At 40.2% G+C, this 26,185-nt stretch overlaps 3 protein-coding genes across 6 annotated transcripts in view; 2 read left to right on the top strand and 1 right to left on the bottom strand.

The window, feature by feature from the left end:
• atp10a (ATPase phospholipid transporting 10A) overlaps positions 1-3,077 on the bottom strand; it is a 29,610-nt gene extending 26,533 nt beyond the window's left edge. Inside the window, exon 1 of the mRNA XM_086047159.1 lies at positions 2,103-3,077. Coding sequence (XP_085903285.1) covers positions 2,103-2,524 — 422 coding nt within the window. The 5' untranslated portion in view covers positions 2,525-3,077. The remainder of the gene's footprint in view (positions 1-2,102) is intronic.
• Positions 3,078-5,812: 2,735 nt separating this feature from the next.
• On the top strand, positions 5,813-13,845 carry ube3a (ubiquitin protein ligase E3A). Of its 3 annotated transcripts, none has more exons than XM_086046644.1 (11): positions 5,813-5,861; positions 7,491-7,537; positions 7,631-7,872; positions 8,151-9,274; positions 9,569-9,713; positions 9,834-10,039; positions 10,239-10,403; positions 10,922-11,077; positions 11,160-11,233; positions 11,722-11,865; positions 12,084-13,845. In XM_086046644.1, coding segments are annotated over exons 2-11 (2,379 nt in total). In that variant the 5' UTR covers positions 5,813-5,861; positions 7,491-7,535; the 3' UTR covers positions 12,205-13,845. The 3 variants fall into 3 exon arrangements, with proteins under 3 accessions (XP_085902770.1, XP_085902767.1, XP_085902768.1); XM_086046641.1 differs by having other exon boundaries at positions 5,835-6,001; XM_086046642.1 differs by having other exon boundaries at positions 5,835-6,028.
• Positions 13,846-15,209: 1,364 nt separating this feature from the next.
• The window catches only part of glis1b (GLIS family zinc finger 1b), a 93,524-nt gene continuing 82,548 nt past the window's right edge, over positions 15,210-26,185 (top strand). Inside the window, exon 1 of one of the 2 annotated variants that reach the window (XM_086046635.1) lies at positions 15,210-15,890. In XM_086046635.1, the coding sequence (XP_085902761.1) occupies positions 15,599-15,890 (292 nt within the window). In that variant the 5' untranslated portion in view covers positions 15,210-15,598. The remainder of the gene's footprint in view (positions 15,891-26,185) is intronic. The other variant, XM_086046634.1, reaches the window with a different exon arrangement.

Raw genomic sequence — 26,185 nt, 5'->3', positions numbered from 1 at the left:
TTTTAAGTGATGTGAAAAATAGGTGAAGAGCGTGTCAACTAGAAACAGCCATTTTGTGAGTGATGTTCAAGTTGTTAATTTGTCAATAAAATGTACCCCCCAAAAATACATGTTGAAACTAGGGACGGGCGAGTACCGATACAGGTATCAGTATCGGGCCGATAACGACCTTATTTCAATATATCAAGGCCCGATAAAGACTGCCGATACCCGTCACCAGAGTGCTATACTCACTGTTGCCAATTTTTTGTACTCGTATGTACCACAATTATTTTTAATTAGACAGTATATACCACAAATATTGTATCCTTAAATTAATCAATTTAATATATTTTATTCTTTTGAATAAGTAAAAGAATATTTATCAATATAGGCTGATATGAAATACTTTTCCATATTCATAGTGTCATGCTTAACAGATAACAGTCGAATGTATCATTCTGCACTGCAATTTATTTTGCGCAAAGACTTCAAAGAAATCAAAGAGTCAGAGAGTAACTGCTCTGCCTTTAGTCAGGAATAAATGAAAGGCCTTTCTTTGAAATTATCTGTCACTGGCTTAATAGAAATCATATCTATCAAAAGTACAAGTGGTATCGGTTACTTAGTATCCGTATCAGTGGATACTCTAAAATTAAGTAACTGTACTGGTATCGGTCTGGAAAATAAGTGGTATTAAACATTAAACGTTAAATCAAATTTAAATCCCAATTTACTGTTAGAAAACAAAATACTGTAGTGTAGATTATCTTTTTTAAAGTGATGTAAATATTACAGTAGATGAAACCCATATGCCAACAAGACACAGCAATTTCATTCTTAGAAAACAAGATATTGGTGTTTTACTTTAAAACTAATGTAACAAATTGGTGAAGCCCATGTGTCAACTTGAAACAGCAATTTTGTTATTAGAGTTCAAGTTGGGTGGTCGACTGGGTAGCACGTCCGCCTCACAGTTCACAGGTCGAGGGTTCGATCCCGGCTCCGGCCTCCCTGTGTGGAGTTTGCATGTTCTCCCCGCGCCTGCGTGGGTTTTCTCCGGGTACTCCGGTTTCCTCCCACATTCCAAAAACATGCATGGTAGGTTGATTGGACGCTCTAAATTGCCCCCAAGTGTGATTGTGAGTGCGGATGTTTGTCTCTGTGCGCCCTGCGATTGGCTAGCAACCAATTCAGGGTGTCGCCCACCTACTGCCCGAAGACAGCTGGGATAGGCTCCAACACGCCCGCGACCCTTGTGAGGAGAAGTGGCATAGATAATGGATGGATGGAGTTCAAGTTGTTTAAGTTAAACTAGGGTCTGACCAATTGATTGCCCGATATTAGCCGTTTCAAAATCAGGAAAAAATGTTGACTTTTTTGGGCCAAATTTTTTTTTCAACATATTACAACATAAGACAAAGATTATGACATTCAAATATTGCCCCTCCAAAAATCTGTAAAAAAATGGTTGTAAAGTTATACAAGGACTCGAGGACAAAATATGTTAAAAGTATCAAATGTTCTGCCTGTAATTCATATCTTTACTGTTATAAGTGTTAATGGATCAAAAAAAAGTTATATTCAATTGAATATATTTTTTTGATCAATCTTTGGCTTCACACTGGCTCTCAGTCAGCTCAAGAATAAATTTCAAAATTCTGCTGCTGGTCTTTAAAACACTGATTGGTTTTGGTTCTGATCACATTTAAGAAATGCTGATTGAATATGAACCCAGTAATGCTCTGAAATCTGCAGACTTGGCTAAATGCTTTTAAATCCAGGTTTAAAACTTCACCTTTTTACTCCATACCTTTGAGTAAAGTCTTCTAAACATTTTTTTCCTTCTAGTAATTTTAGGAATCTACGTTTATTTCTTTTACTTGTAAATGTTTTTAAAGTATTCTGTTAAATGTTGTCAATGTACATTCTTTTAGTAATTTTGATAAGCTACTTTTTCCTGCTTTGCTTCTGAATGTCGTTAGCTGTTGTGTTTGTAAATGCTTTTAGGTGTTGTGTCTTTGCTTGTGTGAAGCACACATTGAGTTGCCTTGCGAATGAAATGTACTTTATGAACCACGCGTCAACTTTCAAAACAGTGTTTTTGTCAATGTGTTACTCGCCTGCTGTAGACAAGACAGTCCATGTGGTTGATCTCCTTGTCGGACCTGTGTCTCCGGTAGTCCTCCCACAGGTCCTTGATGGCCGTGACGGACAGGATGAAGACCACCGGGGCCAAGGCGAGCTCGGGTTGGAAGGCGTTGACCACCGGCACGAAGTTGAGCAGCGCGATGAAGACAAAGTAAACATTGGCGAAGCGGTGGAACTGCTCGAAGAGATTCTTGGGAAGGAATGAGAGCACCGTGTACTTGGTAGTCTTGATTTTGTTGTCGGCGCAGTGTCGATTGGGGTTGTTGTCGTCCTCCTCGCAGAGGATGTTGGGGTGGACGCTGCGGGTTTTACTCTCCTTTTTGCTCTTCTGCTTCTTCCGCGGCCTCAGTTTGACTTTGGCGGCATCGGCGGTGGCTCCTTCGTGGCTCGCCATGGCCGACGAAGACTTCTTATTTTGGGGAAGGGGTGGGAAGCGACGCCACAACTTTTCTCTTGAACGGCGGAGAAAAACAGCTCGCGCTAGCAGTTAGGTGATCATTCTTTTCCCTTCCGTGGTTCGGCGTTTTCGTTTCCACACGAAAACAGCTCCCTTTCATCCATGTCCTCAGTCCGCCCGCCCTGAGGACAACTTTTAGCTTGTTTGGGGCTCGTCTCCCTGTTTTTTCCACCTCGGGAAGGATGCTGACTTTGGCCCGCCCCAGCTTGTCGATCTACAAGCTACCTGGATGCAGCTAACTAGCAAACATAACCCGTAGACTTCAAGGAGCTAACCGGCTAGCATTAGTTTGAGTAGATCGGCACTCTTGGATGGAAACGTGAGACTCACGCCCTGCCGCCCGCCCCGCAGCCCAGCCCGGCTGCCCCCGCGACTGCCACGCGGTATTCCTGGAGTTATGTTCCTGTCCGCAGGAAGTTAGCGGGCCGGGGAGCTCATTTTCTCGATGCAGGAGAAAAGGAATGAGATCTCAGAACAAAAATGGTGATTTAATTTAGTAGGAAACATTGAGTTGAGTGGTCGGATGTGCAAAGCACCCCCCACCCAACAGGAAATACTGTACTGTGGTGCCTTGAGATACGAGGGAACCGACTTACGAGTTTTTCGTGACGCCTGTTGGTTGCTTTGATTTAGGAGCAAACGTTAGACAAGCGCTGTATAGTGGCAATGAACTCTACTCACCTGACTTCACAAGAACGTTTTTAGAATAGTGGCAAATCTTCAAAAAAGAGACCTCAGGCGGTTTATTGCCACTCTACTCTAAAAACAAACAAAACAAGGACACCCACATACTCGTATAGTCAGCACTCACCTTGGCAGATTTTTTTTCAATTCTTGTTTTTTATTATTATTTTGGATGGTTAATGCAAATTGGAGGTTTCCCAGTTTTTTTTTAATTTTATGAATTTGGGGGGTTTACAAAAAAGTTAAATTCTATGAAGATTTTTGCTACAGGCTGACTCAGTCCATATCCCCGAATAGCTGGGCTCTAGAGCGGTTGTAAAAGTGCTATAATGGTGAGTTGACTTGAGTATAGTTTTAAGTTCTAATATCACCATTCAACACTAAATGGCAAACATAGCTTGGTTGCATTTGCACCAAGTCGTATATTGCTTGATATTATTACAAGGTGAGTGAGTGAATATTTTTTTGCGGATTTGGAATGAAGCACAATGGACAAATGTAACCAAATGATATTAACATTTTGAGTGAGTTGATTTTCGTGAAAAAAAAATGTACAAATGAATTTTTGCACATAATGATGGTTTGCTGTTCAGCAGTTTTGTACCCTCGTTGATTGGTATTTTTTTTATGCACGAAAGCCCTTTGCACTGGTGGAAAAAAAAATCACAATACTCTATGTGTTTTCTGCATGGGATTATTCAAACATTTAGTTGTTATGGGTGTTGCACACAAAAAAAGCCAAAGAAAATGACAACAAAAATAGCTGAACAGAGTCCTCACCAGCTCCGCACGTCTGTCTGTCACGAATGACTGTAGACTGTGATATTTTGTGCAGCTATTTCCCCAAATGAAAATTCTTCCAGATGGGAAATCAAACCCAAGGACTTTGAGTCACATTCTGCTTGCTTAAACACTTGTGCACAGCTGGAATAATAAGACGGACCAAAAAGAAGAGTCTCTTGGGCATCGATCCCATCAAATAAGGCTCGACTATTCCAGGTATTTCCCCAATATGCAACAACAGCGTGTTGTACTAATAATGCAGACTGATGCAGTTGGAAGTCATCCCGAAAAGACAACATGGAATCAATTCAATAAAGCCATTAGATTATAAAAAGCCATCCGCTTTTCCAAGGCTTGATCCATCAAAAGTGAATACGAAAAAATACAAATAATAAAAATGGATGAATTCTTCATGGTGTAGAGAAGAATTCTAAATATCCCCAAGATGGATGAGTGAGGAGTGAGGTGCATGTGAGATAGCATTCCGGCCTTGAAAAGTCAGGAAGAGAAAAAAAATAGTCAAGTTGTTGCAGTCGAATAGAAGATAAGAAAAAACGTAAATCAAATCTTACTCACCAGACATTCTGATTATTAAATGTATGAATGTGTGCACATTGCTACAGGCGTGTTTTGCTAGTCGAAGTTAACACGTTTTGCTCTGACCAACCAACCAAAGGACAGAAAAAATGCTGATATCATTGAAGGCCAGTGCTTTGGCCAGCTCAACTGATTCTTAAGGCAGATTGGATTGATTCTGTTAAATTGTAATCATTGTAATTGAAAAATGGAAAAATTGTTAAGGCAGACTCGGCTTATCAAAACAAATTAACGACGATCGGCTAACTCACAATAAAATATAATCACAATCATTACAATACATGGCAATATTAAATACTGTAGCCGAAAATGGGAAAAACTTGTTAAAACACTTTGTTTATATAAAAAAAAAAGAAACCAGTAACTATGTTTGGCCGACAGTAATCAGTATCACGATACATAAATGATAGTTCAGTTTCTCTGGGACCACCGGAAAACCTCTAATGATATTGAATCCACCTTAATTAGAGGTGAAATGATGGCCTAATGACTTCCAATACGCTCTAATGCAATGTTGAGAAAAGATGATGAATGGAGCTGTAGGACAAAAGGAGATTGATGCTTGCCCTCTTGCAGTCATGAGTAAAATGTATTAATGTTTCACTGTATGCATAATCAGATTTGAATGCATATACTATTTAGCTGTAACATCCACTGAGGTCTAATCATAGTACGCAGTGTGGCCCATCATTTCTCTGTCATGTTTCTAGCTCTTTTTGATGATAATCAAGATGTGTGCTTACAGCGTCATCAAGTGTCCATAGAAAAAACTGCACCAGTGGGTACAGCGTAAAATATTTTTGGGTACGAATTTTTATTTATTTATTTATTTATTTATTTATTTATTTACTTGTTTATTTATTTCTTGTGTCAACGTAAAAGAAATGTGTTAGTACCACCACAAATAATAATAATAATAATAAACGTAAATAAAACTACAATAATAAAACAAAAACAAAAAAAATTAAGAATTTACAATATTTTAACAAATGCGACAGTTTTGTCGGGGAAATTAAATAGTTACAAATATATTACATAAATATGATATACAAAAATGAATGAAATACATCATTTTGTGAATTAAATATGAATCTCCATTACATTACACAAATAAATGTTGAAACTCCTCCTGGGTTACGGGTGCGGGAGGGGGGAGTGAGGGTCTGCGCGTTGCATGCCGGGATAATGTCACGCTCGCTCTGACAAGATGGTAGAGGTTTTTGTTGTGATTTGTTAAAAAGTCGCTCACCTTGAAGTTGTCACTTATTTTTTTTTACCACTGGTTTATTTTCACCTTCACTTACCCAGAAATAAGTTTTTGTTTCTAAAACGTACCGGCGAAAATAAACAGTGAGTGGACGGCATGCCCTCAAAAACGTGTGTTTTTGCAGCGTCACGGACACAAGCGCATTTATCGCCTTCTCACTTTTTTAAAGTTTCTGTGTCACTGCGTGTTTGTTAAAATGTGTGTGTCGAACTATTGTGACCGCGTGGTTACATTTGACATTTTCGTCGTGTTTGTGCCAGCAAAAAGTCGATAGAAAATGTCAAGTTGCCAGCGTGACGTCACGGGTTGGGGTGGGCGGTGGAGTTCAAAACAAGTTGAGCATGTTGTTGACGTGTGTAAACAATAAACATTCGTTTTTAACTGTTATAAAAACAACAAGGGCCTTGTTAGTAAAATCTAATCCTTTCAGTTTGTTTGTGGCCATTTTTAACATCACAAGATATTGCTCCCCTTTCCTAAATTAGTAAATGACGTAATCTGTTTGAAAAATGTTCCATGTTTTGAATCTAGAATGAAACCCATTTCCCCCAAAATGTGTGATTCAATACAGTAAATAAGGATTTAGAAAATGTGATACTCGTGTGTTTCAGCTGGCCAAAAGTGGCCACAACCGAGCTAGAGGGAACAATTTGCTGTAGACGGTACATTATCGATTAATTTAAATAGTTTCAATTGAAAAGGACAAACTCAGACTAAACTCCCCACCCTTGGAAAGTTTAATTACCTTTGCATTAACACTAAAGCCAAAACAATTCATACATAGAAAGCAAGGTGGACACAGATAGCCAACAGAGGTTCATTTAATCCACAAACATATTTTTATAATTCTCACATTATATATTGATACTATCTTGAAAAAGTAAAATACATAAGAAACATAATTACAGCGAAGCCTCGCCTAATGGGTTTTTTTTGTTGCTTTTTTTGCTTCTCTGTATTGCCATGTCAATCTAATCTACCCAGGGCCTTCAGAATCAGTGGTGTTGGCCCATGTGACTTCAACCAGTCCTGATTGATTCTCAGACTAAAATATATTGCGCATAAGTTAGAAGTTAGATAAAAATTGCACCTTGGTAGTAAAGATGAAATGCTATTGTATTAAACTCAGAAGTTAAGCACAACTAAACTACACTTAGACAATGATTCTTTTGTATATCCAAACTATATTAGCAATGGGACTGATTCTTTAACCAATCAGATTTCAAAGTCATCCTCACAGGGCTAGAGTGTTGGCTCTTGATAATGGCAACAGTTTGCCATCCTTTGATTGGTTGGTCTGAGCAAAATTTGGTACAGCCAACTTTAACGTCGGAAACATGGCTGTAGCGATCTGCAGAATATTTAACCCCTTTTAACATTTTATTAATATTTTTTTGTGTGTGCTGTTGTATTGCATTTTTGTGTAGTTTTAATGGTTTCTATAATTGTGACGTGATAGTGGTGATATTAAAAGGCGGATTAAGTCAGGTAGGCCCCCATTGAAGGCCCAGATACGCACATGCACGGGCCCACCAGTTGAACATATTATACTGTATACAATTTTTCTTTCAGGGGTATTGTCCTCTGGACCTGTAGAAGGTTTCGTGATCCAGCCGAATGTAAGTCACTTCACATTGTAATCAAAGTGTCACTCTTAATATGCTGTTTTATGCTCATCAGACAAATATGGTACTAAATATATTCGGCCACAGGAACAGATCAGCAGCAAAGAATCTCATCGAGCGCTACTTTCGTCAGTTAACCGATGGCTGTGGTAATGACGACTGTGACAACGAGTTCTGCGCCTCGTGTCGCCGCTTCATACCGCTGGATAAAAATGCGGCAGCGGTCCGGGCGCTGGAGCTGTGTAAGATCAACGCCAAACTCTGCGATCTCAAAACTTCACTGACAGAATCTGATATTGAGGCTCTGGATCTCAAGGAGGACTTCTCAGGTACTGTGGAGTTGATTTCAAGTGTTCAACACATTTTCATGATTTGTTTTTCTAATCATTAAGATGATTTCAAGTTTTAAACATGGATTTTTTTGTAAATCCATAGATAAGTCTTCACTGAACATTACCGCAACATGTTTTCGTAAACATTGTTACAAATTTTGTCTTCAATAAACGTTTTGGTAAATTATTGTAATCGCACCTGTGCAAATGTTTCCTCATTGAGGGAAGAGTTTTCAGTTTGTTCATTTAGTGTTGTCTTTGTTGTTTTGCCCCAGATGTCCATTACCTCACAGAGAACACAGTTTGTATGATCCTGAGTGTGTGTGAAGAGGAAGGTGACTACTCCGCCCTCATCCGCGTCATTGGCCGGGTGTTCTCTAACGCCAACTCCCTGATAAAAAGTTTCCGTAACGACGAGCACAACTCTTCCGAGCCGAGAGACAGGACTTTGGATCAGCCCGCCACTTCCCTTGAGGTCACTGTGGACATTGACTCGGTGCGGCGCGTCTACGAGCGACTTCAGACCATCGAGCAGGCTGAGTCAGCTCTGGTCAACGCGCTCGTCTACCTCACCCCCAACGTGGAGCTGGACCTGGAGTACCTGGAGGCGTACGAAAGCAATCTGGACTACCTGAACATCTTTGTCATCTTGATGGAGAATGGCAACCTACACAGTCCCGAGTACCTGGAGCTGGCACTGCCCCAGTTGTGCAAGGCCATGAGCAAGCTGCCGGTGACCGCCCTGACCCGGCTGTGCAAGCTGTGGTCCGGGTATGAGCTCGCGCACGTCCGCCGCATGATGGAGACCTTCCAGCAGCTTATCACCTACACTGTGGTCAGCCGGGAGTACAACGGCGAGCACCTGGTCAATGAAGATGACACAGTGGTGGCCGCCTGCAAGTGTTTGAAGGTGGTCTTCTACGCCAGTATGGTGGGCGGCGATGTGGACACGGAGCACAACGATGACGACGACGGCGGCGACGCGGCCGACTCGGACGAGCTCAGCCTGCACGAGCTTCTGGGTGAGGAGCGGCTCTACAAGAAGGGTCCTCAGGTGGACCTACTGGAGAAAGAACTAGGGGTCCGGCCAATCGACAGCAGGAAGCCCCTTATCCCATTCGAGGACTTTGTCAACGAGTCTCTGAACGACGTGGTGGAGATGGACAAGGACTTCACCTTTTTCAAGGTGGACGCAGAAACCAAGTTCTCCTTCCAGACCTGCCCCTTTGTCCTCAATGTCTTCACCAAGAACCAGGGGCTCTACTACGACAACCGGATCCGGATGTACAGCGAGCGTCGCCTCACCGCCCTCTACAGCATGGTTCAGGGACAGCAGCCCAGCCCTTACCTCAAGCTCAAAGTGCGTCGAGATCACATCATCGACGACGCGCTCGTCAGGGTGAGTCACTGCGATTGTTAAACCGTACAGCTACATCGCAGTTACCCCCCCACCACCCCACACTATATAGTGTTTTTTAAGGAGATCTTTTATGGGTTTATACAGTGCTGCCTTAAATGAACTCTCTATGACTACGATCGACTTTACACATCAAAATTGTTTTTGGGATCTTTTTAATTGGTATTAAACTGTTTTGGTATCATAGTCTGTGGTGTATTTTAGTCATCCCGGGGAATAGCGGGGATTACTGCCCAAGTGAAAGCCCGTTTACCATTTACCATTTACCGCCTGTAGCTTGAGATGATCTCCATGGAGAACCCGTCCGACCTGAAGAAGCAACTCTTTGTGGAGTTCGAGGGCGAGCAAGGCGTGGACGAGGGTGGCGTTTCCAAGGAATTCTTCCAGTTGGTCCTGGAGGAAATCTTCAATCCCGACATCGGTGAGAGGATCACAGGGGAACCTGCAACCTGGACGGATCACCTGCATGTCTACTGCTGTCATCATGGTCGCTATTGTGATTTAATCAATCCCCGCTATGACTTTGTGACTGTGCATACAGGAATGTTCACCTACGATGACGACACGAAGCTCTTCTGGTTCAACTCGTCCTCCCTGGAGAATGAAGCCCAGTACACTCTGGTGGGCATCGTGCTCGGCCTTGCCATCTACAACAACTGCATCCTGGATGTGCACTTCCCCATGGTGGTCTACAGGAAGCTCATGGGCAAGAGGGGCACCTTCTGCGACCTCCCTGACTCGCATCCAGTACAGTTGCTTATGCTTTATTTCCACTTGCACTCACTTGATTGAGAGTCTTCAATTGATCATACCTTAAGTGATTTGGGAAACAGTGGAGAAAACGTGCGGTCTCCAACAAACTGTCTAAATGTTCTTTTATACAGATCAAAGACAATTAAGAGCCTTTGAGGGCCTCTTACATGTTACAGTGATCTTTGTGTTACAGGTTCTTTACCAAAGTCTGAAGGAGCTGTTGGACTACAATGGCGATGTGGAGGCGGACATGGCGCTCACTTTCCAGATCTCCCACGCAGACCTTTTTGGAAGCCCCGTGCTGTACGACTTGAAGGATAAGGCAGAAGACATTCCTGTTTCCAAGGAGAACCGACAGGTAACAGGAAATACAGGGAACCCCGTTCATCGTCGTTCCAGACCTGCCTGCAATAAGCGAAAATGAACGAGAGCTCACATAAAACAAACTTAAAAAAAAAAGTTTTACTCCTTTCACACACGCACTTGTCGCACACAAAAGTATAACTGGCTCTGCATTTCGTTATGAATTTACCATGTCTGCGGCGATCTCCTGTTTGGCCTCCAACGAGTGCCACACTCCCGCAATAGCGCAAACGCCTGCTTATACCTGCACCCGTCTACGAAAAAAAACAAAAGAAAGACAAAGCCACCTATGAGGACAGTTAGACCATGCTTTGTGCTAGACTTGCGCTGGACATGAAAACATGGCCTTGTGTGTTACATGATCAACCAAATTATATAATTCTGATTATCGAAGATCCATTAGCTTAATGCTAACATAGGATGTTACTGTAACTATAAACTAAGCAACAATAAGCAACTGTAACTTTAGCACGCATAGAGCAGCAACACATATGAACATGCGTTTTTTGGCAGGAGTTTGTGGACCTGTACGCTGACTACATCCTGAACACGAGCGTGGAGAGGCAGTTCCGGGCGTTCAAGAAAGGTTTCCTCATGGTCACCAGTGAGTCCCCAATGAAATACTTGTTCAGGCCCGAGGAAGTGGAGCTGCTTATCTGTGGAAGCAGGGTGAGGAAGCATGCTTTTATAATGCAATTTTGTTTTGTTGTTGTTGTTTTTCCTTTACCAAACCACTATTCTCATCAAACAGAAACTTGACTTTGAGGCCCTGGAGAAGACAGTTGAGTACGACGGAGGTTATAGCAAAGACACGCAAATTATCAAGTAAGTTTGACTTCAAATTTCTCAAGGAAATACTGTACAGTGGTGCCTTGAGATATGACTTTCTCATTCCGTGACCATGCTCGTAGCTCAAAACACAAATCATCTTTCCCGACTGAAATGAAAATACTGTAAATGCCATTAATCCGTTTCAACCACCTTAAAAAAAAAAATTGGATAACATTTTTTAATAAGGAAAATGACACTCTATAATATTGTACTTTATATGAACATAGTAATAATATAATTCAATAGAATGTAAAGAATAATCAGTTGCATTGTGATTAATTGACTACTGTACTGTATATTGGTGTGATCTCTTGCGCGTGCCTTGCCCACCTGGGGGCAGTATAATACAGACAAGGAGACGATCACCTTTCGATGTCTTAAGGCACGGAAGCTTCCGTCCAGGGTAGATGCTGCAGCTGATCGTGCTGTTGATGTGATATAACTCTAGATGTTGATGTTTTTTTTTTTTTTTTTTTAAATAGGGATTTTTGGGAAACGCTGCACTCGTTCGGAGAGGAACAGAAGAGGCTGTTCCTTCAATTCACCACCGGCACGGACAGAGCACCGGTCGGCGGGCTTGGCAAGCTCAAAATGATCATCGCCAAAAATGGCTCGGACACTGAAAGGTATGGACCGGCATCTTTTTTTTTTTTAAATGTATTACACAGTTCCAAACCAACCTCTCAGCCCATTGGTGAAGTAAAGTAAAGGTAATGGAACAGGTCTAAGTCCAAAGCATACCACATTCTACCTCCAGCATTTATCCATTTTTGGCAAGAAGCATCTCCTGATCCAAATCATACCACATCATACATCCTGTCCACGGGTCTGTGTCGTCTCACAGGCTGCCGACGTCGCATACCTGTTTCAATGCGCTGCTCCTTCCAGAATATTCCTCCAAGGAGAAACTGCGAGAGCGACTCCTCAAGGCCATCACTTACGCCAAGGGCTTCGGAATGCTGTGACGCTCATGCTGTCGAGGTTTAGTTTTGGGGGTAGCAACCATGTATGCCTTATACGCAGTGAGGGGTACCCCCTCTTGCATTCGTGTGCCTCCAGAAATAACTCACAACAGTGGAACTTTATGATTTCCAAGTGTGTTCTTTTTGTTTTCGAAAAGCTGTGAAAGTGCACTCAAAAATGTGACATGAATTGATCCTTCGCTAAGCCACACCCGCTAAAACTTAAAAGCTAACAAATCTATGCGGCCATGCAAAATGATTTTTATTTTGGGCCAAAATGCTATGCTACTGATGTTGTGCGTTTTCCAGTTAAATGCAGGCTCTATATAAAGCAATGCGGCTGTCCAAAATAATTCTAATGCTATGCTATGCTATGCTACCAAAATCACACCTTATACGGAGAGTTTGAAGAGATTTTTTTGTGTCCTATCTTCAAATTCCCAAATGAACCCAAGAAAAATAGAGGCTTGGGACAAAGCTATGTGGCCATCCAAAGTGACTACGCTATACCAAAAACACATATTAACCAGAGAGGTTGAAAATGTTGCTATTTTTTTTAGTACAAATTGGTTTATTTGTCAATTGTTGGTTTTAAAATGAATTTTGATGGGGTTTTTTGTCCCATGTCTCAATTCTCAAATTAACGCAATTAAATGAATGCTTTTGGCCATTTAGACAAAGCCATGCATCCACCCAAAATGCTAACACTATGCTACCAAAGTCACCTGTATCCAGAGAGGTTGAAGGGATTTTTGTGGGTCTCATTTCCAAAATCCCAAATAGATAAATGACAGTGTGGGACAAGGCAATGCAGCCATCTAAAATGCTAGCACTAGGCTACCAAAGTGACACGTTATGTTATTTTCAATTTCTTTGTACCTGTGACAATGTAGACATTATTATCCAGAGATGTTGAAAGGGATTAAAAAATGTATAATTATATCCGAGCTAAATGCAGGCCCTGGATAGAGCTATGCAGTTGTCTGCATAGTCACTTAAAACCCTCAAAAATCAACAGACAAATCTTTGCTGCACCAAGTTAAGCTTTGTACTTGTATTGTGTGAAAAATTACATTACGATGTTATTACCTCCATTTGCTAACGCTATGCTACCATGCCATTTAGTGGAAGGCCAATTTCAGCACATACATATATACATTGTATATTTATTGATTTCTGGTATTTTGAAGTGAAGTGTTACGTGTTACTGCTGTGTGTGTATGAGCGTTTGTGTTTGTGTATCTTTGCGTGTGTGAGTGAGAGCAGACGGTAAGCTTTCACATCCTTCTGCTTTTTTGTTTGTGATGAAATGTTAAGGGATGAATGTGTGTCTGTCTCTGTGTGCCTTGCAATTGGCTGGCAACCGATTCGGGGTGTACCCCACCTACTGCCCAGAGTCAGCTGCGATAGGCTCCAGCACGCTCGCGACCCTAATGAGGATAAGCGGTTTGAATAATGGATGGATGGATGTTAAGAGATGGACAGAAAAAAAAGAGAGAAAAAAGCCCAAGTAAGCAAAACAAAACAAAACAATGTTTTATTCAGACAGATTTCTCAGGTAAATAACAAATGTGTGACATAGTGAAATGACAGTGTTACAAATACCAGGAACTGTATTGCAAAGATAATAAATGGTAAAAGTCACTTTTTCTTCTCCCCTCAATATGCTGTACTTTAGCAGGATCTGATTGTAGGTATACACTTCTGCAGATTCGGGACGCTCATGAGATTAAAACAAATCCGTGACACACTCAAAACTTATTAAAAACATACTTTTAAAAGTATTCCTTAGGGACTGTTCTCCCTCTTGCTGGCTGTCAAGAAATGAGAGAACATCATATAACATCACTGAGGACAATAAAAAGACTCTTTCACTCATACAGTTGTCCAAATAAGAGGAACAGTGTGCTTGCTTCAAGCTGTTTGTTTCTCACTCCTGAAGTTCACAGTAAAACTGACAAATACAAATAAAATGAAAGGCAATGTACGTTGAATATTTGAATTATTTTTTTCACACAAACCATGTCTAACGAAGGTTTGCTTAATGCTAAGATATAATGCGAATTGCCATAGAACTGCTTAGTAGTTCTAAACATTTAAACAACTGCTACTTTTACACATACAAGCACAGCATACATAATTGAGAATTCAATGTTATATATTTAACCACCAAACCGCTTAACTAAATTCATTTCCTTTACCTAAAGCTGGTGAACCTAATGCTAACAATATATATATATATATATATATATATATATATATATATATATATATATATATGTGTGTGTGTATGTGTATGTATATGTGTATGTATATTTATTTATTTTTTTGCCTGGTGCCAGACTGACAGACAAAATAAAATAAAAACTAATAATAAAAAGAAAAAAAAACACAAATAAAAAAAACGAATACAAACAAAATGATTAAATATGTTAATACATGAAATAAACAATCAGTAGCATGAATTTGTTTTTGTTTGTCAGATTTCACACAGTACCTAAACGCAACATCAACTCCAGTCTGTGGCTTGTGTCCTTGACGCAATGACCGCTAGATGGCGCTGCATTAAAATGCATGAATACCAAATCCAAAATGGACGATTACGCCACTTTCAGTCATTGAAGACTGCTCTTACTATTCACTCACCAGTGTTAATAATGATAATCATCACCACACGTAGAAATAATTTTGAATAATTTATAGAAAACAAAAAGCGTTTATTTATCAAAAATGTCTGTATTCAGTGAACTCCATTCACCACATATGCCTTATATTGTTTTTGAGATATCATATCCCAAAATGCCAAATTAAACAAAAATATTGAGACAGAAACACACATAGTTTATAGGTAAACCTACCCATTACAATACATAAAAATGCGTCTTTATAAAGATAATGCTCCGATTTAAAGTTTCAAAATGTACGTACATATTACATTTATATTTATATAATTAAGAATCATAATAGGCTATTTGTTCATGAATTTGACATTTTACCCCCAAAATTGATTAATTCAAATTTACAGTAATTATTATGTTTTAAAAGCACGCGCGCATAAATCTCAGCCGTCATTGGTGCGTCCGAATGCCACAGCCTGGTCCACATATCTGATGTCAATCAGAACTGAGGTGGAAAAAGAGAGGGAAAGAGAGAGAGCGAGCGAAAGAGAGAGAGAGAGAAGTGATGCTGATCCTCACGCAGCACAGAGGATGCTATCGATCAGCCTCACATCCCTGCAATTTACCGGCCAATGCGCGCACAGGCGTAAAAAGCCCCCCCACCTCCTTAGACGCTGACGATGAGGCGCCGATCAATGCATCTCACCTCGCCCAAAAACCTATCCCCAAAGTAACCGCTTTTTCACCTCTCAGGTAGCGCATATTTGGACGCCTTTCCGATGCAGAACTCCGCACCAGCGCAATCCGGGATGGTGAGCCACTGTCAACCGACGTTCGGCGACTTCGCGACCGTGCATTGCGTCGGCCGAGCGGACACGTGGGCGCGGCGTGCCGGAGTCACTGGCTTCGGAGGAGGTCACGTTTACCACCACCACCACCACCACCACATCCACCAGCAGCAGGAGGAATCCATCGCCAAACGACCGGGCGACTCCGCCGCCACGCCGGGCGTAAAAGCGCATGCTGCAGCTAAAGCTCCTCGCTCCTGCTTCACGTTCTCTCCGATGCAAGGTAGGAAACCGAGACGGAAAGTAATCTGTTCTTAAGTGCAAGCACGGATACTTGAATAGAAAAAAAAGACTCTGGTAAAAGTAAAAGTAGAACTGAACTGCTGTATTCGCGTAGAAGTAAAAAAAGAAAAAGGTACAAACTCCGCAAAAACATGCATGTTCGGTCACTTAATACGCTAAAATATGATTTTAATGACTGATTTGAGTTTATCTGTCGAGGTGATTAAAAATTGTGCCTTCTGACACTCAAAGTCAATTGATCCACTAACAACATGGCTGTGAACAGAAAGGAACTAGTTTACAAAAGCACAGTACGTGTTGCATCGTAGAGATTTCATCACTATATTTAGCTGCTTTTACAACCCCTTGACTTATGACTTTAATTCCAGCCAAAAAAAAAAGGAAAAAAATACCCAGAGGTAATCATTTTCACATTGTTTTGCGTACGACTACAAAGTAATTAGGGAGACAAATGTGCATTTATTGTCATGAAAATTTTGACCCAAGGTAGGTGCAAATGTATATATATATTTTTAACTATACAGCTCTGGAAATAGTTTATACGATTTTGCAATTTATAGTTACACTGTATGTTTGATTGACATAATCATTTTTTGTGTATTATATAAACTCCTAAACTCCTAAATACCAAATAGAACAACTGTCATTTAGAGCATATATTTACAGAAGATGAGCAATGGTCAAAATACCCCAAACAAGTCAACTTACCACTCTTAAAATGTTGGCTCTAAATTCACTGTAAATTACTACCTATAGTTGCACAACTCACATTAATGTTACTGTAAATATTTCCCAGTAAATTGTGATAAATTGTAAAATTACCACTAATATATTGTGCTGTAAACTCACATAGAGCATGTCATGCAATGAAATAACTGTTTGGCTGTAGAAATGACCTGTATTTTTACACTTTTACTGTGGAAGTGGTGCAACTCAGTAGCCTGTAATTTAATGTGAATGCATACTTTACATAATACTGTAAAATATTGTAAATTGGATCGACGATTTGCGCTAACATACTTTGAGTCTGCTATCTAAAAGGCAAAAAAAAAAAAAAAATAGCATTTGCGTTTTCTATAAGTGAAGTAGAAAATAATACATTAAGATTTTAAATCTGACCTTTGAGACAAAAATCTGACATTGCTAATAAAAAGCTCTTGGTAGGATGCAGTGCAGGTGTACAACACAATCATAAACATAACCTCTGGAAATGAAGCATGGTTATCGTTGTAAAGGCAAATTATGTGATGGAGCCTTGTCTTTTCGATCGTCTGGTTGTACCTAATAAAGTGTCCCATGCCTTAGCACGCACAACACACAGAGACGCTAACCTCAATCAAATCAGTCCTCTCCAAAATAGTGTTTGTATGTATTTTTTTTATTTCAAAATAACCTTGTGTGAACTGCCCCTTAGTGCGAAACTCCCAGACACACACACACACACACGCACCCCCCCACACACACACACGCTGATGAAAAATACACTGAAGTCTACCAGCAAAGAATATTTAGACTTGAAGAAACATAATTAAAAAACACAAATATTACATTACACAAATATGTCATATTTCCTTGACCTTTAACCTTGAAGACCCCTTATAGTGTCTCCATACGGGGGCGCAAATTACCCATACACACCTCAATAACTGACACGCCATTTCCCTGTCGGGCAGTATATGTTGCACATACCAGAAACCGCCACTGAACAATTTACTACCTGTAACCATGCGTTCATTAGTTGAAGTTGAAATTCTGATTTGCCTGATATCTTAAAGTAAGCGTGTCCCAACTATGGCCTGCCGTCCATTTTTTGGTGGCCCGCATCATATACTACAATCCACAATTGCATGGCAAGTGTGTATAGTGCTCTACTGAGTGGAAAGGCCGGAGGAGAAGAAAAGAAGGAATTGGTTCTCATCTTTCACCTCCTTGTTTTCCATCAACCATACATCACATACTGTATAAAATAAGTAAATAAAACACCATACTGGTAATTGTTTCGCGCATCTACATTGATGGATTGGTTACAACAAAAAGAACACAGATTACAATAAAAAGTAGCATGTGACGTGTAGGTGCTATTTTTGTCCACTTAGCGGTTAACATTTCCACATTCAACCTTGTTGTATCTGTGACTTTGATTGTGTGTAGCTTTAAAAGGCTGGTGAGGGGCGTGTGCGTTGGCGAATGAGAGCTGTTGGCTCAAGTTAGCGGCTGGCTGTTAACTGACTAACCGTTAGTCATCGTGGATGTTGTGCGCTTCAATGTTGTTGTTATTTGTTTATTTTCATACCGTTTTAGTGATCCACAAATAAAGTGGTTGTAAAGCACTGAACCACTTGGATGACTTGTTTGGGAAAGTTGTTGAAGATTCAGTTATTTATTTAGTGAATTTAAAACATCTTTGTGGGTACGCAGTTTGGAAAATGAATGAATTAATATTTTGAAATCGTTGATATACACACATTACACACACAGACACACACCCACACACACACTGTGGTATTGATTACAGAATTTGGGGAAAAAAGATTAGGGGGGGGGGAGAAGCGGAGGTAAAACAGGCCAAAATACAGATTCCAGCGGTTAAGGCAAAGCAGAAAGAAATTTGCATTCTACTTTTAGATGTACATTTACAGTAAATTACATAACTGTTTTTATAGGTTTCCCTGTCCAATGAATAATATTTATCACCAAAGATCTTTTATATTAATATTCATCATCAACTGAAAAAGTGTATATTTGAGAACATTTCCTGAGCTGGATAAGGTCCTTAAAATCTTTCTTGGGGATTATTATCTGACAAGTGAATCATCACAACATTTTTTTTACTATGATTGATAAGAAGTTTAGAATATAGTTTACCATTTCAACCGCTTTATTGCTCGCATTTTTGCGTTGAAAAGGTAACTTTAACCTTTTCTCGTTTTCTCAAACAGTTTCAGCGGTTACAGTTCAAATGAGTACATTTTGCAGATAAAGTGGGTAGTAGTAGTTTTTTTTTTTTTTTTGTCAGGCTAGCTTTGTGGAAACGCACATTCTGTGCATGCTGCTTCATCCTGAGAGAGCGGAGGTAATTACCCTGTCCTAAATCATGATTAGACAGAACAGACTTTTATATTAGCAGTCATCCTTGCAGCAAGAAGGGGAGGATCAACGTATTTGATTGTTGTTTCTTCTTGCCAAACACAAACCATATGTCCTCCCGACGTGTCTCTGCGTTTATTACAAGAGCTACGGCGTGCCCCGGGCGCTCCGTTCTGAGCATCCAGCTCCTTGAATGAATCGTCCCATTGTCCTGCCGCCGCTGCTTTTGAACCGGAGCTCAATTATGCCGTGCGGATTAACAATGAGCAAGACACGTGCTTGTCTGTTTGTTTGTTTTTGTGGCTCTGTAAGGCAAACACGGTTGAATATTTTTGGACGTTTAAAATGTGTTCGTCAGCCTCCCACCGAGTGCTGACAAACATGACCCGACGACACCTGTTCCCGTCATCAAAACATAACGGGTTAGAATTCGTAAACTCAGTCCCGTTGCTCTATTGTTGTTTTGCCGCGTACAGGATAGCCTTTATTTTTTGATACAGACTGACAAAAGATAAGGGCATCAACATATTAGTGCATTGTAATGAGTGTTTGCCGGCAGTGAAGGTACTGTCGAACATGAGGTATGTAGACTACTAGCTACAGTATAGGCTAGCGGTGACTGCAAGTGCTCGCTTATGTGTAAATGGGGAATAAGGACCAACCTTCCATGTGTCATTTCATGCCTAGCAGGTGAAATAAGGATGACAAAACTGTACAGTACCTCTCAAACATGACATTCTTTTTCCTCTAAGCGCCATCTTGTGGTGTCACATATTAGTTTATCCGTTAATGAATGAAAAATGTACGTGCTGAAGTTCAATCTTTTGTAGTCTTTTATTATATTGTCTTTGTGTGTGTGTCTTAATTATTGCTTAAAGAGTTTGACACTTCAGATCCCAAAATGTGAAAATGGTAAACAGTTTAAAGCATTAATTCAAATTGAATAAAAAAGTAATCAAAATGTAATCAAGTGTAATTATTTAGATTACTTTGAGAAAGTAATTGAAATAGTTACAAAATTTTCAAAAGGTTAACTGTAACCAATCACATTTCCAGAGTAATCTTCCGAGCACTGTCATTGTACCACTGCAGATACCGACGAAACTCGACTTCAGCACAGTAACAAAATATTTGTACTTCATTACTTCTCCCGGACGTAATAAATGATGGCCTCGGGATAAAGCAAGCACAAAGTAAGAATTCCATTGCTTTGATTCATGTGTACATATGACAGTAAAGCCTTTGAATCTCACTGTCTCACTTCCATCGGGATAAAGATGACAACCTAAGTTTGTTCAGCGTTTCCTGTCTGTATGAGTCGAGAACTAATGGCTGTGGGGCTGCAGTTTAAATTCCAGCTCTATATCCCCCGAAGGGAATGATGTAATATGATCAATGTGAAATGAGGCATGGCACCAAAGACTGATGAGCGCTAGGATCGGCTTTACCCGCCATTCATGTTCACCAGAAGACCACTAAACTCTAAAACAGTGGTGGTGAACCATACGGCTCGTGGGCCATATACCAGATGCGGGCTGTGCAATTGGTACAGTAAGGACTTACTGACTTCACTCAGATACTGACACCAGTAGGGAATATACGCCAGTAGCCCCATCCCACACTTGCCGATTAGTTTCCAGTTGGGAATATGCGTCAGCACTCCCACCTCCCTTATTGTGAGATTTACAACTGAACATGAATGGTGAAAAAATGTGAGCGATTGTTAATGCTTGGCTATTTAGTTCCTCTTTCTATTCATCTGTTGACACGTGGTATTTCCCCATATGTACATCCATTAGTGTTTTTCTGTGGAACTGGCCAACATTGCTTTGCCCAACACGGAGCTATAAATATTAGCGCTTACTTGTAGAAAAAAACATAACTGTCCCCCCCCCCCCCGCGCCCCTGGAAAAGAATATCTGGTTTTGAGTGAAGCGTGCGTTCTCGCATCATTTGATACCTCGCTAGAGTTTTTGTGGAAAATGTTTTGAGGTAGAGCAGTGATTGGCTCACCTTTTTCTATCGGATACATTCCGCTCCGTCTGTCTATTGACTCAACTTATGAGAGGATGACTAATGGATCTTTTTGGATTGGATCATTGTTGGCTTTTCAGTTGACGCTTCCTGTTTCCCATACACTATTACATACTACATTTATACTTGTAAGTCTTTAATGTAGTGAGTACAGGCCATACGGCAGCATGTATGTTCACAGTCCCATGTTGATATACACAATATGTTTATATTTAAATTCGAATGCACAATATGTCTGTGAGTATTGTAAAGTGTTTGTCTACATGCATTCAAATATTCATTGCTTGAACGCAACAGTGAAATGCGATGCGTTAGCCCGTCGGTGCCGTTTTGCATTGTTTGTTAGCATTAAGCTAAACTGGCTTTTTCAAGGCAAAGCTATGTAGTTGTTTTAAATACACAATGTGTAATGCTCTTAATTTTGTGTTTAGTTTGACAGTAAAACTCTAATAGGAGTGGCAAAAACGGCTTAAAGCATCTTTTCCCAAAAACATGACAATGTCTGTCAAATTGCTGATTGCTCACAAGTCAAAACCAAAAATCGGCTGAACGACGAAGGTCAGCTCACTCGTATCTCAAAGCACTACTGTATTAGAATTTCGGTTGTAAATAAAGTAATTAGTGCTTCTAATAGTACAGTATGTAGTGTGTGCTAGCAGGGAAGGCCCTGCTTCCTCAATTGCCAACCACTGTCTTAATAGTCAAGTCAATAATGAGCTCAGCAATGATTTACGCTTCAAACATGAGAGTGCCACTGCCACTGCCTGGGGAGCGTGTTAAGAGTGCAAATGTTTGCAGTATGTTCCACTGATTCATAAAGGCCGAGGCCCGGTGATGATTCCTCAGCGGTATTCCCGTAAAAAGCTCACGTCTGGTGAAGCAGACAAGGAGGGAATGCCGGGTAATGGAAGGAGAACGTTCCCTGAGTCAGAGCAGATGGCAAGAGAGGAAACACCGCTGATCCAAGCGCTTGAATCACCCCAATCTACGATGTATACAGACGAGGCAAGGCTTTTGAGGTTTAATTTTCAAAAAAGGGTTTCACCGTGGGTATGGCCGAGCACATTCCCATCCATTTTGCAACGTACTACCCAAAGACCTTTTCAGCATGATGTCACATACTTCTGGGTGGCAAATACCTCAGATTGCACCGCTAGAAATAAAAACTTCGGTGTCATATGACCAAGGCAGTCTGATTAAGAAAACAGGGTAAATAACTCGAATGATGATTTTAGCCTTCTTCTTTTGTGCTGTACTTTAAACGTGTGAAATTGCAATCCAAATAAAAGGTGTTGCGTGACTTTGAAAGGAGATAAATCGTGGATGTCTCACATAACGGATATAAAAATTGAGGAGGGGGTGGACATTTTCAGCCGAACCTGCTGGAGATGCAGTTCTCAAGAACATAGTACTTTTGCCATACCTTGGTTATAAATTTTATGTAAATAAATCAAGAACAGTGAGTCTGAAATCTGACCACTACGTGGATTTGCATCAAGCCTTGTGATTTTGAGAAATGGTTACCCCTGTTTTATCCGATAATAGTAAGTTGATGAAAAAAAAAAGTTAACAGTGTTAACATGATCATTGGATCATCAGAGCATCAATGGCAAAATGGATAGCATGCTATAGCTAACCAATATGTTTTGTTAAATTACTCAACCATAACCAAAGCAAATATTTTGTTAGCAAATGCCTTTCACAAACTCAATGATGAATTAATCTTTGGTTTCCCATCTGTCCCTTTAGAAGTCTTGCGATCTAGTAAACACCCCTCCATCACGGGTTCCAGTTTCGTGGTCCGGCTACTTCGTTTATGTTGGGTGTAATTCCACTGTTGACCAATACATAGCTCACTTATTTAGTTTGAGATGTAAGTTTGAAAGAAAAAGAACGAAAGTATTTGTAAGAAACAACTATTTTTTGTTGAAAATGATCTAAATGCCATCTGTTTTAATCCTTCTTTTTACGCCTACAGAATGGGATGGCTATAGGCATATTTTCTAATGTAGCTCTTCGGGCAGGATTATTGATCTGTATTGTTAAATTAGCTTTGTTAGTTTGGAAAAAAAAAACATGATCATTTGCTGTAAACAGATAGAGGGATCAATACACTGTAACATTTTTTGTTATCATTGCTCTAGCTCTTTCTCAACAGGTTCCACTGGATTCATTCTTTCTTTTTAAAAGAAAATTAACAAACAAACATTTTGTTATCGGTCTTAACTGACCAGTGCAGTACGGTTAACCAAAAGCTATCCCATTCTCGGCCAGTCAACAAGTCGGGGACAAAACCAATACGGTTTCAATAAGTGTCAAAATATCTCTGGAATACCCGGAGAAAAAGTGCCGGAGGCCTCAAGTCTAATCAAGGAGAAGCTGCACAGTTGGCCATAATGTGTGTCATAAAAGATTTATTTTTAGTTCACATCATGCCTAAAAGAATTGCTTACACAAGCATGGTGCACTACACTTTTCACTGATGAGGGGATCAGGCTGCCAGAGCCTGTGAATTGCACAGACGTGTTTAACTCAGATGAAGACATTTTTACATTTGGACACTGCGCATGTCTCAGTGCACCGCTTGCAGAGGTGGCAAAAGTACTCACATGTTGTACTTAAGTGGAAGTACGGATATTACGCCATGTTTTTGTCCGCGGAGGTTGAAAACACTAACAAGCCAATTTTGACAAAAGTAAGGAGTACAAAGTACAGATATCTGAAGTAAAAGTAGTCAGAAAAATAAATATTCAAGTAAAGTACAGGTACTTGAAAAATCTACTTAAATGCGGTGACCACAGTATTGTTGTTGTTGCTATCATGGGACTATTTCTGTTTTTGACTCGGCTGTTGTCGTGCCCATTATTCTCTCTGCTCATGTTGGGTTCATTTGATTTTCTTATACTGATGTAAACTGGTGTTTTATAAATAGAATAGACTTGACTGATCACTGACTATGTGAACCACTACACGACCAGCGGCCGTTACCCGGCTTCAACAGTTACGGTTAAAATCCCGAAGTTTTCGAGATAAGAAAATGAAACAATCAAGTCAGTCAAAAAGTATTTGTATCGATACTTGGTTATTGCCGCCACCCCCTGCCCTCCCACTGACTGCATGTCTATGGTGGCCGCATGACTCATGCATTTTTCAGACGGCAGCCGCTCGGCTGGCTTTTGGATTTCCATCTGGCCTGTGCCACTTGCTTTTCTTGGCTCCGAAGTTGCTGTGTTTCATCAAGAAAGAATCCGAATGCGAGAAGAATCCGAGTGTGACAGCGCTCAGTGGTGTCAAGTAACTAAGTACAAATACTTGAATATTTATTTCCATGATGGCTTTGTACTTTTACTCCTTACATTTGAAAACACATACTCATATCTTTGCTTTCTACTCACTTGTCAAAATAGACTTGGTACTTTTTTCAACCTCCACAGATAATGGCACAATGTAAAAAAAAAAAAAAGAATACTTAATTAGAGAGGAGTGATGAAAATGACGCAACAGATTCGGCAAAGCGAGATATCCCCCATGCATTACCTTAAAAGAATTGTTCGATGTTGTCGGCTCCAGGAATGATTGGTGACGAATGTACTTCTGGCGTTCAGAAATTCTCAATCAAATCTGCCAAAAAAAAAAACTACGGAGAAGGTGTATTTTTTCAGTTGTACACTGTAGTCCACTGTCATTGGACAAGAAATTAGAATAAAAATAGAAGTTGCTTAGCCCTCAAAAAGTGCTTGTTGCCTCACCAAAGGTTTTGCTTCTCCTTTGTGTGCTGGTCCCCATTAAAAAATTGCAACAGTTTTGAATCTGGCTACTCCAATTTATGTAAATCTGTCATCTTTTTATAAGACCACTCGTGTTTTTCATTAATCCAACTCTAGTTTCAAGCGAGTGGTCACAAACAAATGGGCAAACACGACGTGAGCCCGAGGTAGTTTTATGTCTTCATTAGACCCGAAATTTTCCAGTTTTATCCTCACTCTTGTTCACGCTTTCTCTCTGCCAGGAAGCGACCACGGGGCGGTGCCCGGGGGCGCTGACTGCCATTGGCTGGTGCTACCCTGGAGGACCATGAAAAAATTATATAGTCCAATAGTACAGTTGATATAGTTTATTATAGGTTGTTAATGGAAACCCAGTGTTGCGGAGGAATGACTTATTCCTGATGTGTGTTGCAGTGCAGCGGCTACCAAGGCTCGTTATGTTAACAAAGTCAACAGACAAAATTAGATAATTTTTTGTACAAATTGTGTGTGAATATATATATATATATATATATATATATATATATATATATATATTTTTTTTTTTTTTCATATTGGAAGTACTTCCCAAGATGTCCTAAAAGGGTTGAACATATTGAAGCTGACATGGTTTGTATCAATCAAGTAATGCGGAAGGAGGTAAATCTGTACCAATAAGTCTGGGTGAAGTGTTACATGCATTTCATCAGTAAGAATGCGATAAGATTTCTCGAGTGCGAGTGCTACTCAAAGATTTGTCTGCATCATGTTGTCAGAACCATCACCAATTAAATAATAGCAAAGCCTATCGAGAGAAAATTCAGTGCAAATTGGAAGTCATTCACGATGCTGAGATAATATAGGTATGTCACAAGAAAATTCAAACCAAACCATTCAAAACAGAACATATGATTGAATAGAGATTTGTGCCACGAATAAAGTCAGCCCTAATTTGTTACTTTTATTTTAGCACCACGGGTCATTTTAAGCTTAATTAAGTCTCAATACAATTTGGATCAATGTGGACACACATTGTCCACTGTACTCTAAAATAATGGAAAACATGTTCATAAAACAGGAACATTTCTTGTCACCTGACTCCTGAAACTTGTGAAAGAGCCTGATTTAATTGGCTCGTAAACTACGCCTGTGTTTGAACTTCCCGATGGAGCGGTCTACGTGTCGCCTGCAGCATCTCATCAGTGCTGAGTGTCAATGAATGCTTCAAACTATAGTAGAACAACCGAGTGTGCCTCCCCGGTCGTGCTACTGAGACTGTAAGGGAAGTGGAATGGTGTGATGTGCTGTTTGTAGATTAAACTGGGATGGAAATCAAATCAAATCATGGGTGAGAAAAGTGCGCAATTTCTCATGCGTAGCTTAGAGGGAACATTGTCGTTGGAATTTT

The sequence above is a fragment of the Filicampus tigris genome, chromosome 12 (genome assembly GCF_054856515.1).
Source record: "Filicampus tigris isolate MCC_2025a chromosome 12, RoL_Ftig_1.0, whole genome shotgun sequence".
Lineage (NCBI taxonomy): Eukaryota > Metazoa > Chordata > Actinopteri > Syngnathiformes > Syngnathidae > Filicampus > Filicampus tigris.
This window is presented reverse-complemented; position numbering and strand designations above follow the sequence as displayed.